General features: G+C 36.8%; 1 protein-coding gene across 1 annotated transcript; it reads left to right on the top strand.

Moving 5' to 3' along the window:
* The first annotated feature begins 605 nt into the window (after positions 1-605).
* slc38a8b (solute carrier family 38 member 8b) lies at positions 606-10,766 on the top strand. Its single transcript, XM_030128745.1, has 10 exons — positions 606-913; positions 2,986-3,184; positions 5,171-5,327; positions 5,416-5,520; positions 5,617-5,674; positions 8,409-8,523; positions 8,610-8,757; positions 9,832-10,034; positions 10,174-10,225; positions 10,449-10,766. Exons 1-10 carry the CDS (start codon positions 725-727, stop codon positions 10,549-10,551), a joined length of 1,329 nt encoding a protein of 442 aa, XP_029984605.1. The 5' UTR covers positions 606-724; the 3' UTR covers positions 10,552-10,766.
* Positions 10,767-20,263: the final 9,497 nt, after the last annotated feature.

Raw genomic sequence — 20,263 nt, 5'->3', positions numbered from 1 at the left:
TTAAGGTTCCTGTTGAAAAAAGCTGAAAAAAAAAATACTGATGTTGGATGATTTTATTGCAGTTTGTTGTGTGTACATTTTTGACTTGAGGGTCTCCAGAGGGTGCAAAAAGTGTTAGATGTGTGTAATAGATCTATAGGAGTAACTGACAGTAGAAAAAAATATGCAAAAAAAAAAAAAAAAAAAGACAGAAAAAAAAGAAACGTTATTGAAGGAATCCATGCCATAAGCTGCAACATAAACATAATGTTCACCAAATTGAAAAAGAAAAATGACAGAAATGTATAAAAATGGCCTGAGGGTAAGGGTTAAGTAAATGAACGGAATACTTCAGTATTGTTTTATTTCTTAATTTTTCTCCTGATTTATGACTATTATTTGTGTTTGTGGTCATTAAAGTGGCCTTAAATCACCCTGTAGATGTTGATGTAGAATAATACAGTTAGAAATACAACAGACCAAATGGGGCGAGAAGGGGCACGAACAAACATCCTCATATTAGTGTCAAATATTTCACCTCAGAGTGAAATGTTTAATAGTCAAAATGTGTAATTAGACCATGTGAGTCGTGTGTCCTCGTGGGTGGGGGCTTATATATCTGCAGGTTTTTCACTCACTGTGTTTTACTGTGAATGAGTCAGACAGTTGGAGGAGTTGGTTGCATCCAGAGTCTTGTTGTAGTATCCAGTCCTGGTGTGGTGAGTCCAGGAGCAGGACAGGGATCATGGAGGAACTGGCCCGGGAGAGCATCAGCCTCCTGGCCCGGTCTGCGTCTCATGCAGACCCACCGCGGCTGGGCTCATTTGGGGCCGTGTTCATCATGCTGAAGTCTGCGCTCGGGGCTGGGCTGCTCAACTTCCCCTGGGCTTTCCAGAAGGCGGGGGGAGTGAGCACTGCTGTCAATGTGGAGATGGTGAGTCCTGGACCAATTATCCGCAAACACACTCGATGGTCAGGTTCAGAAGTAATGATATAGAACATTATAGAATATACATTATTTTATAGATCAATTAATGCTCTTACTGCAACAGCTATAATTCTAGTGAACTGGCTGAATACTGTGTTCTCATATTTGTGTCCAGTCAGAGGTGTTCCAGGGGTTAGTTTGTCTTCTGGCCTGTTCTCCTACTGTACATGTGCGGCAGACTCACCCGTGTCTCTCCTCAGTGTGAAAGAGGCACATACTTTTCACAGGTTGTCTCTAATGAAGCCTCCAGGTTAGATGAAGACCTGAATTCTCAGCACTGCCGCTATTGAGGAACACAAAAATGTGCTTGTGTTTAATTGATGAATAAACACACGGAGGTCAAAGGTCAAAGGTCTTTAACTGGAACAGACCATAAATGTTCTGTAGTAGATTTTAAGACCATGTGGCAGATATACAACCAAGAGCTGTCTTTAATAAACATCTTTTCTGGGTGTCTGGTTGATAAACATGTCATATCACTGCAACCCAGTTCACAATAGGTGTTAATTATTATTAGTTTTATTCATTTTTATTTTATTATAACCCATAAAGAGCCAAACAGCCACTGGCAACCAAAAATCATCTACCGATCTAAGATATTTAATAACTTACAATTCATTAAACCTATCAATCCATGTAAATAACTGGTATAAAATACAGTCATCTTTTCATGGTCATCAGATATGACCCATTTGGATGTTCAGAGGTTCTGTAGTTACCGTGGAAACACCGTCATCTCCTTCAACATTGATTCATCAGTAAAACCAATGGTGTTGGATCAATGACAATGGATGAACACACTACATGTTCAATTAATGATATATTTGCAGATTCAGTCACTTTTTCTTCAGTTTTCTCTATTTCTGAGCTAATAATCCTAAACTTTAATCTGAGCTTTTATGAACATCTACATGATCAGTAAATTAAATATGAAGAGGATAATATCATAATATGGTGATAAAACATGTACGAAAGGTTAAATAGAGAGAAATATTCCTTTTTGTAATTGCCACAGAAGTAACACTGGGTCTTTATGGGTTAAATAAAGCTAAACAGAAAGTGTATAGATAAATGAATATTTCTGAGCATTGTAGCACCATTTCTGTATCACATAATGAAAACATAGAAGAACCAGGCTTGTCAAGAACATACAGGCTGTTTGTAACAATGCATTTAGATGGAGGTAACAAGTTATCTCATTGGTTTTATACTATATGGACAAAAGTATTGGGATACATTGAATTCAGGGGCTACAAAACAGTCATGACAGATGCCATAATGTTATACTGTGATATTGTAATAAATATTTTCATTTTGTCTTTGGGGTTAATTTTTTCAGATCGTTGTTTGTGTTTACAAAATCATTCAGAGTATATTTTCACTTAATTTTTCTCAACATAGATTTTTTAAAAATTCATTATAATTGTTTTACATCTAAATATCAGAATTTTTCTGTCATGTTCTGATCATAAATAATTGTTTTATACCACAAGTAACTGTCGAGATTCTTCAACTCTCACTCAGGAAGAAAAATCAGCCTTTTAACTTAAAAGACAATATTGATTTGACATTTATCGTGATATTTATTGGCAAAAACTGACATGAACATTTTTATCTTGATATTATTTTCAATCATTGAAAATAGGGAAGTGCTACAAGCTTCAGATGAGATGTGTCAGTACAGGTTTGTCCGTATAATGTATGTCTTCTCAGATAACAATATAGTCATATTAAATACTATATAAATTAGTCAAAGGTGCACTGCAGATATAAATCTAATTAAAAAAAAATCTTGTGAAAGAAATTATGCAAATTTAACTGGTGACCTAAATAAAATGTCTAAAGTGTCAAAGCGCAGTCTTCAGAAAATATATGGTCGAATAGACACACAAACTAACTCCATGAAAATGTAAATGAGCATAAATAATCTGTAAAATAACTGAATGTATTAAAGGTTATGATTCATTCTTTTCGTTATCTCATAAACTGAGTGATGAATGAGTCCTGTTCCTCTGCAGGCATCACTGGTGTTCCTCATCAGCGGGTTGGTCATCCTCGGCTACGCCTCATCCATCAGCAGACAGAAAACCTATCAGGACGTCGTGCGGGAGGTTTGTGGCCGAGCTGTGGGACAACTGTGTGAGGTGTGTTTCTGCTTTAATCTCTTCATGATCTGTGTCGCCTTCCTGGTGGTGGTGCAGGACCAGCTGGAGAAATGTAAGCACTCACCAAACCACAACACAGCATTTTATCCTGAAATTCACCTCAGCACAGCATGGTTTATTTATTGAGAACTGGGGAAATTGATTAAATATGTGTCTACCCTCTGAGAGACTTTTTGTAAAATACTCTTTTAAGTTAAAAAAAAGGAAAAAAAGAAAGTAAAATAGATAGAAAAATAAAACAAAAAAAGTATGCCTTGATTGATGTAACATCTTGACATATAGATGCACTTCAACATCTTGGACACACACATACTGTACATGGAAAGGATAAAATGACCAAAACAACATGATTAGATAAATACAAGACCCACGCTGCAATAAAAAAAAAGTATTTTAAAAGTTAATTGACTTTTCTCATTCATTTATTTATTTATTTTGACTTGCTTAATGAAATTGCATGGCTGGTTTTATCTTATCTCTGTCTTTTTTGTAGCCATCATTTTTTAAGATAAGGATGTGTTTGATCACTAAGATGAGCATTGAAATAAATCCCATATGTATAACTCAAAACCTACATTATCAACTGTTTTATTGCATAACAGGTATAATCTTGGGTTGTAGATACTGGATTCCCAAGACTGTGAAGACAGTATGACAAGAGTGTTTTACATATGTGTGACTGTATTAACACCTAAACACTAACTGCAAATTATAAAGGCTAATCAAGTGCAAGGAAAAGGGACTAAAATTAATTTTGTGTACATTTCACAACTTTAATATAAAACAAAAAATAGTTTTCTGTAAATTTTCCAGTCAATTGTGAATAATTTCATTAAAAGTTTCATTAAGAGGGCACTGCACCTTTTGATTAATAATGATAATTTGGTACAAAAAAGGTGAACATCGTTGAACCTTACTGTTAAACATTGTCATAGTTCTCCAGATCACTAAAGCAAGAATGAATGAATGAACAGATAAATTAATAAAACAAAGCTGCTGAATAAATTTACTGTGAGTGCTAAAAATGTGCAGTAGTTCATTTTTATAACTATGTATTAATTACAAAGATGATGTAGACAATGTTCAGTTGTCCGTGAGGAATCTATTACTGACATGGAGGATGTAATTATCCCTGTCGCAATAGTTTTTGCCCCCATGACACTTGCTTGGAAGTTATTACGATATGACAATCCTAAAATTAAATACATGCTTCACAGAGCTGTGTGTGTATATTATGCTCATATGACGCTCTGTTCAGAATTTAGCTTGTAAAAAGGACAATATAGACCTTATGTGTTTTTACTGAGGAGCCAAATCCTCCCACCTCTGCTTTTATTGTTTATTAGGAGATATTTCATCCTTCAGTCGATCACAGGGTTCATTAAACTGCCTGTCTGTGCTGAGATTTGGCCGCTCGATGCCCAACAGTGTGAGGACGTTTTCATGATATCAAGATACCAAACTGTTCAATTTAGCAGCCATTTCCTATATCAAAAAAATTAATCTCTGTCAGACCACAAGTCATCCGCAATTTAATTTTCATTCAAGCTCGTATTAGGATAAACATGTGACTAGGAGCAGCCGTGCAACCCTTTTTCATTTTTTCTTTGTCATTTTGTCCATCTGAAAACCTTCAAATCCCTTTAATGTTTTTGCTCTGTTCCAATCTTAAACAGAGCATTTGATTGGATTTACAAACACACCAAAAAAAAAAAAAAAAAAACCTGCAGCACAGATGTGCAAGTAGCATTTCAGTGGATATCCTCAATAATAAAACACTTCACATTTTACTCATGCGTCTCCTCCTTTATTGGTCCTCTTCACGTACCATCATTAAAGCATTTGCCTTGCTTTCATTAAAACAAACTAAACTGTTTTGCATAATGAAAAATGTAAATGAATCTGTAAATGAATCTATAAAACTGAAGGGTCTTGTATGGTTTGTGAAGCGTGACCACCTCTTCATCTATTGATGTGTGTGTTTGTATCTGGAATGAAAAACGTGCATGTTCTTAATGGCTTTCCCTTCCTTCCCCAGTGTGTATTTCTCTTTATGAGACGGTTACTGGGTCCACTGAGGGAGAGATGCCCTATCACTGGTACACCGACCAGCGATTCGCCCTTTTCATAATGTGCCTCATCATTATCCTGCCTCTGTCCATCCCAAAAGAAATTGGTATCCAGAAATACACAAGGTACAGTACACTACACTTATCAGCAACCAGTATTACGTCCGGATGCAAATACATTTAATGTAATTAAACTGTTTTCTCCTGGTATCAGTGTGTTGGGGACGCTGGCTGCTACATATCTCTGTGTAGCAGTGATTGTCAAATACTACTTGATGGAGAGCCACAGTGTCATCATAACTCCAGAGCACAGTCAAGGGTCAGTAACCAGTGAATGTGAACACTTATCATTGGCTCCATATTTCATCCAGTTGTATTTGTATCAGTAAGTGTTTCTGTGTTCTGTGTGTTTCAGTGTGAGTTCCTGGGCTTCAATGTTCAGCGTTGTGCCTACGATTTGCTTTGGCTTCCAGGTAAAAACATCTCCAGCCTGGTTTTGTTTTGATGACAGTTATGCTTTCACAGTAAATGCAGCTCGTGGAAATTTTCAGTGCAAGGCAGCTTTAATTTTTTTTTTTTTTTTTTTTTTTTAATTTTTCATTGACTCACAAAATACAATTCTCCTAGGATAATGACAAATACTACGTAACACCAACCTAACATTTTTTGAACAATATAATTGCAACTGACTTAACCCATAAAGACCCAGTGTTACTTTTGTGGCAGTTCCCAAATGAATTTTTCTCTATTTCAACCTTTCTTAACTGATTTATCACCAATTTATTTTTTATAATATTATCCTCTGTATTTTGCATTTTTTGGGGTAAATCATGTGTTTTCCTTTATTTAATTCACTGATCATGTAGATGTTCACGAAAACTCAGAGTAAATTCGGAAAAGAAGTTACTTTTTCAGTAAAGATATTGCTAACTGAATGTAAAACTCTGTGTGTCCATCCACTGTCATTGATTCTACCCCATGGATTTTACTGGTGAAGCAATGTTGTAGAAGATGACAGTGTTTCCACGGTAACTACAGAGCCTCTGAACATCCAAATGGGTCATATCTGATGACCATGAAAAGATGACAAACTGTATTTTACACCAATTATTTACAAGTATTGATAGGATTGCTGGATCAACGGGTATTAAACAGTTTAGATCTGTAGATGGTTTGTGTCACCGGTGACTGTTTGGGTCTCTATGGGTTAAGCAGGAGACAACAGTAAATCCAGTAAGTCAGTTCACTTCAGACATTAAGACATTCATTTCTTTTCCCACATGGCTTCACAAAAGAACAGCCTATTGATTTTAGAAAGCTGAAATCCTACACCTGACCTTCATCAATGAGCCAATCCAAATGGTCAAAGATTAGAAGTACCATTAGACCTTTAGTTTGATCTCATAAGCCCCAATGCTCAACAAAAACTGTTTTTACAGAAACTGGTGTTCTTCAGTATCTTTTATCATCTGCTGACTACTGACACACAGAAAATGTCCCTCAGGAAAAGCATCACTATAGACAGTAAACTGATAACTAGTATGGAGGGCCTCTACAGAGAAAAGACATGCACAAAGCATTGTGGGCAATCAGAGAGATCTGCTTTCCCCGACACTTCCATCCTGCCCCCCCTTCAACCCTTTAAAAAAACAAAAACCAGTGACTGTTTATTTGCACCATAGGTAAACACACAGCCTACACATCTAATCCCTGTCACTACAAGGTGTGTATATACATGTAATGAAGTGTGTTTTGTTGTTGGTGTTGGATTGAAATATTATGTGATTCTGCAGTATACTCATTTCTAACTCACAAACCTTCATGTGGAAATACTTCTTAATAAGCAGGGCAGTTTTTTTTTAATCCCCAGTAGAGCCACACATGAAATCCTCACACCCCATAAACTCCAAAGTCAAACTTAGAAAAAGTAAAAGTAAGACGTAAATTTAAAGTTGAAACACAGTCATAAAGTGAAACTGATTTTGGATACAAGTCGCAGTCACACTTACACTTAGCGCATTTTAGCTTTTCTCATAGCTGTGGGTTTTTTTCTCCCATTTTTCATCTTCCCTGGGATCTGTGTGGGTGTTTTTCTTTTTTCCCTGTAGGTTTAACAGATTCAATATTTTTAAAGTCGCTGTAAAGTAATTCCTGTGAGATAAAAACAGAGTCATTCAGAGTCATTCACTTGACTATTGTTTAAACATTGATTATATCATATAAACATTTACATCACATTTTAATGTTTATAATTAAATGTTGAGTGTTTACTGAACAGAGTCAAGACATAGACCACTCATTAATTAAGAATTTGTAGTTAAATAAATAAATAAAAGTATAGTCTTTTCAAAGTAAAAAAAAAACAACAAAAAACCAAAAACGGATAGAATTTAATATTATTTATGTAAGACCATTCCCCATTTCTCTGCATTTTTGTTTAAACCCATTGTCATGGTGTGATCCATCATGAAACATACCTTGCAGTATACACATGTAAGGAACAGCAGTTGGACATTTGGACATTCATGGCAGGTTTGATGAGAGATTTCACTGCATGACATGCAGAGAAAAAGGCAAGTTTATTCATGAAGTTCATTTCGTACACAAAGATACTTCAATGTACTTTATGTAAATAAAACAAACAAAAGTAATAGCAAAACAAAGTGCTGAAAGGACAGAAAAAAAAGATATTGAAATATATACACACTGTTGCCCGTAAAGTTAGAATAACCTTGTTTTCAGTATACTGATCAGTATACTTGTGTATACACACCAGAAATCACCTTTGACTAATGATTACCTACTGAGTCCCAATTATACTTTAACAAGAAGGAATCACATTGAAATCATTTCATGAGATAATGGCTATTTGGCTCAAAATAAAACCATAAAATAGAATATAAAGCTATAAAGTCATCAGCATGTGCAGGACTTAAAAAGCATGTTTTATTGTACTTGACACAACTTTCCCACCTCCACTGCTGTGAATGAGGTGTAATAGGACAGTAAACTTTAGTTTCATGTGATAAGTTGTGTTTCCAGTCAGTCTACCAGTGGTTCAAAGGACAAAGCTAAGGCCAAGGAGTTTCACAAACTGGATCAAAGATGTCTGGTTGCACTTATCTACTCAGTTTGTTTGTTAGTAAATGAACTAGTGAATGTAACTGGACACCTAAGTATCTTATTAATCTGTGTGCATACTTTCAGTGCCATGAAGCCTGTATAGCGATCTACAGCAGCATGGAGAACCAGAAGCTCTCCCACTGGGTGGTCATTTCTGTGGTCTCCATGTTTTTCTGTTTGCTCATATATACTCTGACCGGTGAGTTGACTTCTTACTGACTACAGCTTATTATGTCCTCATATAAGAGACGTTGATGACTGTATGTCCACACTGCTCATGCTCAGGTGTGTATGGATTCATGACATTTGGACGAGATGTTGCCTCGGACATTTTGATGTCATATCCGGGAAACGATGTGGTCATGATCATTTCCAGACTTCTGTTTGGAATATCAATTATTACTATATATCCTATCATTCTTCTTCTGGGGAGGTAAGAGACGTCACACATCTACATGTGTTTTAAGAAGCTGAACTATTACAGTAAGTGCTTGAGCTTCAATAACATTTACCTTGTTTCACTAATTTAAAGTTAATGTTCTTTATACTCCAACTCCATAATGTGTCACAGGCAGATACTGTACTTTCTACTCCATTATATTTGTCTGCTACAGATACAGTTTTTCATCCCAAAACCACTGGTTTCCAAATGTATTGCCTTTGAATGACTGTGATGACCTGAAAGGGTTGAGAGACATCTGCTCTTTTTTAAAAAAGTTGCAGGAGTTGAAATCGGGGGGGGATATACCAGTGTTTAAGATTAAAATAGACACCTCTCTCCACTCAGTGCAAATTAAAATATTAAATATAGATATTGATGACCTGACGCTGTTTCATGCCAGTGTGGAAAACAACAGACACTGTCCCATGTTTTTGTATTGTGTCAGTAGTCATGTTTGAGGAAGTCAGTGTCATCCTTATGATGAACACCCCTACCTGTATGAAAACACCTGGGATTAGCTAAAGTTTGCATCATGGGGTTGATATATATATTTAAATCAAATGACATCTACAAACAGTTTATTCAACTGTAGTCTTCAATAAATTTGCATACAACTTACTAACAGATGTAACCAACATATGACTTAAAAAAATAAAGCAAAATATTTTGCTATGTTTGTGTGACAGCTTAAAGGTTTAAAGGAGTAAGTGATGGTTATAATGCAGAAAAATGAGCATATAAACATTTTTTGCCTTTTGGTCCTCTCCTCATCTCTTCCAAGCTATGCCCTGTGTTGTTTGTGTTGATCCTGGTGTCATGTGTGTCACAATAAGCATCTGTGTGAAACACAACAGCAAAACCAAATAGATTTTTAAAAATGATTCAAGTCAATTAATCAGTTCACCTCTAATACTTATTGGTGAAAAAAAATCGAACACTGCAGCTTTAAGATAAACAAAGTTTTTGCATATACATAGTTCTCACAGGAAATCAAAGCTAAGAACACATGAAAACCATATAGAATATGAGATATTTTTGAATACTTACTGATACCTCCTTGAACAGATCTGTCATCCTGAACTTGATGCTTCGTATCCGGAGACGCAGTCGGGGAATCGTCACCCACTCGTTTGAGAGTCGCTGTAGGGTGGTTCTGACGGTGATCTGGATCACCATCACTCTGCTCATTGCCATGTTTGTTCCTGACATGGGAGAGGTCATTAGTGTTATAGGAGGAATCAGTGCCTTTTTCATCTTCATCTTTCCAGGTATGAAAACAAGGTTCCACATGACTGTGACTGAAAAGTCACTTCAACTTTGATTTGTACTGATTTGTATTAAAAATTATGTTTGATGGATATGCACTTTACTCATTAAGGTAGACCTGGTTTCTGTTTGTCATTTCAGGTCTGTGCCTAGTGTTCATTATGCAAAATGAAAATGTGAAGTCGAGTTTCAGGTGAATGTAACTACAGCCCTGTATTTTCACAAATGTGATGTTTTTTTTTTGTTAAACCACCAGAGATTTAACACAAGATGATAATGGTTTAATGAAGACAAGAGAACATTTGGATGTGAAAATTAATTGTTATTAATTAAGGAGAAGCACCATATTCTTATTGTTGCAATTAACTGGATGTAAAACTTTGGATATATGATTGATCTGGTTTTTTTCTTTGCAGGGTAATTTTAACAGTTTGGGGGGTCATAACCGTTGTCGTTGGAGCCTTCATTTTTGGACAGAGCACAACCATCGCTGTTATGGAGCTTTGCAACAAATTCTGAATGTAACCGCCATGATCCTGATCACCACTATCAGCAGCAGCTGCCTTACTGTGACTTCAGAGCATTTTGTGGTGCTCATCTCTTTTGCACAACTGAATATTGTATTGGCAAAGGAGGGTTTTAGTTGTATATTTAATCCATACTGAGGTCTTTATGGGCCTGGATATAAATTCTATTTACTGTGCAATTTGTTGAAGCTTTAGTTTTGGATTTAAGTACCTTTTAGTTGACAAATATGTTCCATATAATCAGTGAATGAAAGTATTTAATTGTGATGTATGCACAAAAATATGTTTTAATATATGTATTTATGCCAATAAAATATATAGAAATCTCAAAATATTTCATGTTTGAGTTTCTGTGTGCCCCTGTAATGAACCAGTGACCTGTCCAGGATGTACTCCACCTCTTGTTCAGTGTCGGCTGGGATTGGCTCCAGACCCTGCAGAGGATTAGCCTCTGAACATGATGGATGAATGGATGGATTTTAAATAGTTGCAAAGTGCTGCCAGGGGGCAGTATTGCACCGTTCAATAATTATTTATTTATATATTCTGTTGAGGATTCTTGTATTTGTGTGGAACTGCAACTCAAAAAAAAAAAAAAAAAAAAAAAAAAAACACCAGCTAATGCCAGTAACCATTTGATATTTTCTCCTAACCTATTTAATGTCCTTGCAGTTCACACTTACATTGACCAGGTAATAAAATGTGTCCATAAATGTCATGATGTTTGTTTTTTTTTTTTAAATACACGAGTCTTATCTTTGTCTTTGCTTTTCTCCATTTTCCTTGTCTATCCACCGCTGTGACTCCTGGATTATATGAGTGATTTAAATCTGCTGGTTTGACAGACCGCAGAAAGATGGCTGTGCTCTGCCGAATATCACTGTTTATTGTTTATTGACTTCAAGCTTAAAGGAGTTATAGCAACTGCCTGTGAGTGTGCACAAGCCTTCATATGTGTTAGCATATATGAGTGAGTAATCATTTACAGGGGATCCAGAAAATGGGCCATGTATCTGTGCCTACGGGGGTTTACTTTAAAAACAACGTATCAACATCAAAGATGTGTAGCAGGCTTACATGTAGAACTAATACATGTGCACACTGTGTAAGAACTTCATTCAAAAATAGACCAGAAACACACTGGCTCCTTACCAACGATTTAGTTATGTAATAGACTTATTTCTCTATTTCGTGCAAAGTGATTTTCAGAATACTTGTGTTTAGTGTATGGGATTTTATTCTAACCTGCCATCCAAATAACTAAATCCACTAAATGCAGTTAAAAAAAAAGAGAAATATAATTGAAAATCACATGAACTCTAAATGCTTAATTGAATATTTCAGCTGCATCATGTAATTGAAATTTGTAACAACTTCACGGGTCAGCTCTGTAAAATACAACGAAAGTGGTCTGTCCTAAAGTCTGTCATTTTAGAACAGGACAGATTTTCAGGCCTCCGAAATGAACCTATCTCAGCTACAGCTCCTTGACAACGCCCCCCCCCCCCCAATAAAAACATCCATTATTCTCTGCATTAGATGATCTTTTCATTCCCCAAGCCCTCTGAAAAATAATTTCCAAACCTCATTATTATACTGTCCCCTGTAGCTACTTTGTTATTGAAAGATTACTTTTAATGTAGGCTCCAAGCACTGCTAATTAATGAAATGGCAATTTGCTGCAACGTCCCTTTTAAACGTTTAATTGTTCTTGATAAGAGCATCAGCAGAATGCCTGAATTAAAACGGCTGTCATTTCTGTTGTGTGAAAACTTTCTTTAACTGCCACATGGATTGAAATCGGTTTCCTCTTCTTTTGAGTAGAGAGAAGCACATAAGTTCCATTTCATCATGCCGTCTGTGTATTTATGATTTTTCTCCAGAACAAATACGACTGATGTTTTTACACCATATGTTGTTTCTGTTGTGACTGCAGGCATGTCAGAATGTACTGTACATTGTGTACAACATGACAGTATGCATATATCTGCATGACCTTGTTTCCAGGCATCAAGGATAAAGCCAGGAGGCTGAGATCATCATGATGGAGATATCATACGTCCATCATCTACTGCTCGGCCTTTATTGAAGTAGTGACAGCAGATCTTTGACCTCAGAACTGAACTTTGTCGGGTAATTGTTGCAGTGGCAATGAGCCCAGGTGAAGGAGAGGCTTCTGTCACCTTGGGTGTGAGCAGCAGATTAGGATAATATTAAATCCTAATCATAATATTCCAAGCACACTATGGTTTTAGCTGACCACTAAAGTCATGAGATGTTTGACACTGAATAATACCAGGCTGATGTTGTTGCTCTAATGGACAAATAATGCTCTGTAAATAAACCACAATGATAAAATAATCCAGTACATGCCAACATGCAAAGACTCTGGCTACTCAATGGCACTTAATTAAGGCGTGTAGACATTCATGCCCAGAGGACGAATCCTTATTACTGTGGTGATCTTTCATCTGCTGCCACCACCAGATTTCAGTTTGCAGTCCACAGTGTTGAGTACTGATTAGAAAGTGTTAGTAGGCTATGTTAACAAAGTAAATACCTACATGTCTGTTTGTCTGCAGGGTTAGAAAACATTGATAGGAATTTATATTATAGGTCAGTAATACCACAGTAATAGTTTGGTAAAACAAAAGTAATAATACAGTATTGCATGTAATTATGATATTACAATGGCAGAATTAATCTTCCCTGATTTTTTTAAATATTCTGTTTATTTTTCAAGGCAATCGTGTATGAATTATAAGGTTTCTGCTGCAAATTGTTACATTGAAACTGTTAAATAACCATAAATTAGGGCTGAAAAATGCAAAATATACCTGTTTCCATTTAACTTCATGGTTATGTTTGATTAAACCAAACCACAAGAGGCAAGAGCCAATCAGGACTTAGAAAGCTTAAAAAAGGACCAATCAAGTTCTGCAGGGTAAAGGAAACAGGAAGGGAAGAATAAGAAATTAAACACTATTTATAAGAAACTAACAATTTCATGGACGTTTGCATGAACGACTGCAGTTCAAAATCCAGGAAAGTTGAGTCTTTTTCAGTGTTTTAGATACAATACCATACCAACTTTATTTATAATGCACTTTAAGAACTTCACAGCTGGCCAAAGTGCCGTACACGAAACATAAAACAAGGGATTAAATAAGTAAATAAGTAAAAACAGTGATAACACAGGGTGCAAAGCGGGCTAAGAACAACAAAATACAACCATCATAAAAACAAAGACAAATTAAAATTTAGATAAATACAACATATATATATATATATATATATATACACACAGGGGTTGGACATACCATAAAATGTAAAAGTTGCCATGTGGGTATAGGCTAACTTCTGATTGGATTCCAGTTAGCACTATCACTTCATAGGAAGAAGAATGTGGGTTCCAGACCTGGGTTTGATTCCAGTGCAGACCGGTGTGGACCTTTCTGTGTGGAGTTTGCATGTTTTCCTCGTGTCGGTGTGGGTTCTCTCTGGCTTCCTCCCACCAAAGGCATTTACTGGTCAATCAATGTTGCCCATTAGTGGGAATGTGAACATGAATGGTTGTTCGTCTGTATGTTCACCTAAAGGTAGCTGAGATAGCCTCCAGCACCCCTCCTCAACCCTCTCTAGGATTAAGCGGTTCATAAAATAAATGCACGCAAGGGCTCCAAAATGTCACAGTTCTAAATTATCCCTGCAAAGCCATGTCTTAGAAGGCTAATATTTCAACATTTTCCCATCTGAAGTATCAAAAAGAGCAAAATTAGACATACTGGTATACAAAATGGTATCAGATATAGGGGTTCCCAAATATTACAGTCAATATCTCAGCAATGCCTTGGACAAGAGAGCCAAAACTTGATCTGTGTGACGATATGAAGTTAAGAAAAAGTGCCAATACTAAGACAGCCAGCAAGAGTTTAATTGTGGCCAGTTGTCACTGTGTGAAAAGTGTAATATTTGACACTTAGGCATTCCTTCCCTTTGGTAATAGGGGTTCCCAAATGTCATGGTCAGTATCTCTACAATGCCTTAAGCTAGGAGGCTAAAAGTTAAACATGTGATGCTCATACGCTAGGATTATAATGAAGTCAAAATGAAGGCATTACAACACATTTAAGCATGGCCAGTTTTCCCTTTGTGCAAAGAGTAAGTTTCACTTTTGGGTATAACTTACCAAACATCACAGTTAATATCTTTAAAATGTCAGGAACCTGAACCTATTCTTTGCATTTCTCTTAATGTTAGCATTAGCTGCCAGAAAAATATTAAAGAATATAAAGATATTATCCTGATTTTATCCTACTGTCCTTCATGAAACCATCAATAAAATAAGGTAGTTTTTTTTCTCATAAAAATGGTGTTGCCTGACATGTTGTCATCTTCACAGAGTTCTTTCTTTTTTCCTCCTCTGTCACTATCTAAGGACTGCAGCAATATGACAAAAAAGCAGAACCTGATTAGTTTTCTCGTGTGCATTTTAAGTCCTGGTTGGCCCTTCACTCCTGATGTTTAGTTTCATTTAGTCTAATGTTACCATGAAATCAAATAGAATCATATACTTTTGGATTTACTGTCCCGAGTTATTGCATGAAGAACCACAAATATTTCACAGCACTAAATATATAATGTTTACAGCATCACTTTAAAACAAAAGAGTGTTTGGAAAAGAGGGAAGATGAACTTCACCTGTATAATATGATAAATGCTGTTTTGATTTCCAGTATGTTTTACTGGTTTGTTCTTAGGTAATTACTGTATATATAGTAACATTATTACATATTGTTTATCACATTATTACCATGGCATTATTGTGATATTACTATAATATGCTGTATGTTAACTGCTGCCAAAAAGGATCCACTGCACTAGTTTCATGAAGCTTCGGCAGATCAACCAACAGTCCTTCAAAAGGGATGGCATCTGGATAGACATACAGGCAGCTCACGGGTATTTGCCATGACCTAAGGTGATTATGGTTACTAACGTGTGTAGGCTCATAATTAATTATTAAATTGAATTATCCAGAGAGGATATTATTACATTATGCATTTACTGATAGATTTGGTGATTCATTTATTACCTCTATACCATGAGGTAATGTGGTGTGTGTGTGTCTGTCCATCTGTAAGCAGAATTATGTAAAAACTAATGAACCTGTTTCTATGAGAATTGGTGGAATGGTAGAGCATAGGGGAGGGACAAACGCCTTTAATGCTAGAACATATTCATTAAAGGAGCAATGGCTGGATTTTTTTCCCACCAACTGATAAAAATGGTAAAGATATGTCATATTTTGTGGTTTGTTTGCATTTCAATTAAACAGTGATACAAGAAAAAGACTGCACATAGCACTACTGATAAAATTTAGAAAATCACAACTCAAATTTCAGGCTTTTATCCCATAATATTATGGAGATATCGATTGTGACATTTTGTAACTATGATAAGTAATTTAAAGAAAACACCACAGAATCAGTCACATGCTTGGCCTGACCATTCTGTCTCATACTCACACCATCAGATTAACCATTTATTTTAGTTTAGTAGTTTACTTATTGTTTGTTCCTTTCTTCAAAGTGCACAATAATACAATATGTAATCACCACACAAATGTCATATCAGTACTTGGACTCTTGTATGTTTTGTCTGTCTTGTGTGTCATTTCCTGTTTTATTTTGTTAATCCTCCTCTTGTGTCATGTCTGGTGTCTTTGCTTCCTCTCCCTGATTGTTTCACCTGTGTTGATTACCTGTCTCCGCCCTGATTTGTTCCACCTGTGTCTCATTGTCTTCCCTCCCTTCTGTGCATATAAGCCCTGTGTTTTCCCCTGTCCTGGGCCAGTTCGTATTCCTTCCTTGTGTTGTGTATACTTACCAGCGATTCTCTGAACCTGTTCGTCTGCCTGTCTGTTCGTTCCTGACCCGGTTTGTTCCTCGTCTTCTGAGCCTGCCTGATCCCTGTCTGTACCTCTGCCTGATTCTGCCTCACTGGTTTTCGACTTTTGCCTGGACTCACGGTTAGTGCTTTGCTTTATCCCCATGTACCGTTGCCTGTTTTCTGGATCCTCTGTGTATGACCTGGTCTGTCCCCTGACTCTCCTCTGTTTCCTCCTAGTCGGGTTACCCTCGTGTGCTCCCGACCCGGGCAGAGAGTTTCCCTTGCTGGTCTCGGACGCCGTGACGAATTCACACAGTCTGACCTGCGAAGACTCCTTAACGAAACCTTTTTGTGAACTGTTAATTTTGTCCGTGTTTAATAAACACTCTTTAACTTTATTCCTGTCTGTTGGTTGTGCATTTGGGTCCAAGTCTTGTGTCACTGGTTCTAACAACAAATTCATTAAAAATACAAATCAACACTTATGATTGGTGGCAAGGAGCAGTAAGATGAATATACTATATGTAAGCTGGCATTTAATGAATATCAGAAGGCCTATGCAAAGTCCCTCAAGGAAGCTTGGTCCAAATACTACTCCAACATCATCAATCACAGTCCAGGAAACCCTAAACAGCTTTTTTCAACAATAAACCACCTCCTCAATCCCCAAAGCCACATAGATCTCAAAGCCGAACAGTGCGACCAGTTCCTTATGTTTATATAAGATCAATACCATCCAGTCTCAACTCCCAAACTTGATTCCTTCTTCTCTGTCATCTGCCCACATACAGCCTGTGACTTTCAGTGTGAGGTCACATAGAGCAAAGCTGAAAGTCTCATCAAAAAAAGGAAACCAACCACCTGCACCCTTGACCCCTTCCCTACGGCCCTCATCCAATCAAACCTGCCAGCCATAAGCCCACTGATCACACAAATTATAAACTGCTCGCTACAGTCTGGCCATTTTCCATCTTCACTTTAAACTGCTGTAATCAAACCTCCTCTGAAAAAACCCAATCTGGATGCTGATCTCCTCTCCAACTACCGGCCCATTTGTCATTCCTTCCTAAGGTGTTAGACAAAGCTGTTGCCTCACAGCTCCAAGAACATCTTCAATTTTACTCCCTCTATGAAAAGCACCACAGCACAAAGACTGCACTAGTCAGGGTCATCACAGACATTTGTATGGCGACTGGTGCTGGTTCCTGTTCTCTGCTCATTCTCCTTGACCTCACTGCGGCATTTGGCACCATCAACCACCACATCCTCCTCAACTGCCTCCGCACTGGTACTGGTGTCTGTCAAACCACTATTAACTGGTTCACCTCCTGTCTCTCTGGTAGGACTGAGTATATCAGCCTGGGTAGTACCAAGTCCCGAACAGCCCTGGTCACCTGTGGGGTCCCGCAAAGATCTGTTCTTGGGCCACTCCTTCATCCTTTAGATCCTGGCACTGGGCCATGTCATCAGCTGTCATGGTGTCTAGTTTCATTGCTATGCTGATGACACACAACTATACCTAAGGGCTCACCCCAACGCCTTCCCAGAACCAAACCTTGTGGGACACCACATTCAGTCTTCACACCTTTTGATGTATTATTATGTCTCAGTGAATAGTGCAAACTGTTATTGTTTTTTTTTATTTCGTACTGAATTTGTCACTCCTGGAAATATTCTCAACTCCAAAACTAAGCCCCTCTTTTATTTTGTTGACATTTAACCAGCAATGGTCTGGTAACATCTATGTATAACTAAAGGTGAATAGAAGGATATGATGTTTATCAATGAAAGCACAGTCTGGTAATACAGTAAATACATCCCAAAACCATGAGAATTGATTCTGTTTTTTTTTTTTTTTTTCCAGTTAGGCATTGCAAATAGAAAATTGAGGTTGCTTCCAAATGTTTGACCTGTAGTGTATTTCTTTATAAGGGGGAGTCCCACCTCTCCCCCTGTCCTGGTTAAGGAGGAAAGAGTAGAGGTAGGAACTGGGAAAGGGTGTGAATGGGGGATCTCTACACTCATTAAGGGCAGGGGTTAGGGGTAGGACTGGGGAATGAAGGGATAAAGTTAAGGATAGTGAAACCCTACCACATAACTTACCTGGAGTTAAGGGTTCTAAGTTTTATCTAATATTAACAGAGTTTTATCACATTTTATGTAAACTGAGTAGAGAACTCAAATAAAAATCACCTAAAAAAATAAACACAGTTTTTAGCTTGAGTTGTAAGTAGGACAGAGACACTGGTCTCCTGTGTTTAAGCCATGCTTTTTTACTTTTCTCTTCCATTATCCATCTCCATTTTACAACAGTGCAATCAGTAGTTTCCCATCACATTACCTAATATATAGTCTGTATTTTACGAGCATGTGTAATATCAGCCACCCACCATACCTTTGTTTGCAGGCAGATCATAATATGTTCCGTATGTTTCTATGTTGTTCCTTGTGTTTATTAATGGTCTTACGCCTTATCAACAATAACCATAATCTGTAATTATTATTTATAAATTCCAATAACTACCCGTCTCAGTGTCTGCATTTGGATCCTTTCACTTTTCAGTTTACACAAAATGTGATACAACTGTTGTAATATTAGGCAAAACTTGAACAAACTTCAATAATTGTACAGATAAATGTCAAGTCTCCAAATACATTACAAAGTTTAATTACCTTTCCTATACTGTTCAGATCCAACATCCATAAACATATTTCAGAATTAATCCTCGTGTCAGTGCATTCTCAAGGGATATATAAGATTATGAATAACAATGAATATAAAACACCAAAAGACTGCATAATAAATTTGCCTCCTTGTCTTATACAATTACGCTTCATTGACCCACTTTTCTTTTACCAGTTGGTTGAATTTCAACATCATGGACCTAGCTGCAGTATTCACATCTTTGGGCTAATCCCACTAACACAAACATAAGTAAATGTACTCAAAACAGGGGCAATAACCAACAGCTCCTAAAAATTATCACCAATGTCAGTGAAAAACAATGTTTCAGTATTAGCTAACATATGGCTGTGTGTTATTTGTGTCATGATCATGGATGCTGTCTGTCCATATGTGATGTCTGTCTGCATCTCTGAATGTGATTATGTGCTGATGTACTTGATTGTATGTGCTGTCTCTGTATGACTGAACTGATGTTTCACTGTTCTCTCTTATCTTTATTGATTTATCTTGTCACTTAGGTGTCTTAACTCTCTCTTTTTTATTAATGTGCTATAATATGTTGTTTTTTTTAGGGTGCCTGTTGTCATCAGGCTGGGGACTACAGCAGGATATTAGCCATACTGGCTAAAGCTGCCCTTTTTACTGTTATTGATACAGTTAATTAATTGGGATTGTCCACAACATAATAAACTAATAAACTAAACTAAAACTAAACTAGCTAGATATGTTCAGTAGTTTTTCTAGCACTGAACACAAAGTACTCTGATTAAATTACACAGTTTGGTTGTTAGTGCTGAATGCTGGAAGGAGCCAGGGGTGGCCTTTAGAAATAATATGCCACACAGGACATGGCTGCTGACTATTTGCAGTGCACATTTAATTTTTTCATACTCATATGACCTTTAAGTCTCCAATCTCTTTAATATCAATTGTGATATATAGTTGCATTTCATTTGGATTTAGCAAACCCTGGAGGGCTTTTTTTGTCACCTAAGGGTCTGTTTCTATATTTTATTTTTAATAGCTTCATGAATCTTTAAAATTACTTGTAAAAATAGTCTGTCATGTGACACAGAGCCGAAGATATGTAGAATGTATGTAAGATCTTTATTTTTTATTTCTGCAA

Source organism: Sphaeramia orbicularis, chromosome 3 (genome assembly GCF_902148855.1).
Source record: "Sphaeramia orbicularis chromosome 3, fSphaOr1.1, whole genome shotgun sequence".
NCBI lineage: Eukaryota > Metazoa > Chordata > Actinopteri > Kurtiformes > Apogonidae > Sphaeramia > Sphaeramia orbicularis.
The sequence above is the reverse complement of the archived record's forward strand: the minus strand, read 5'-3'. Positions and strand labels throughout refer to the sequence as shown.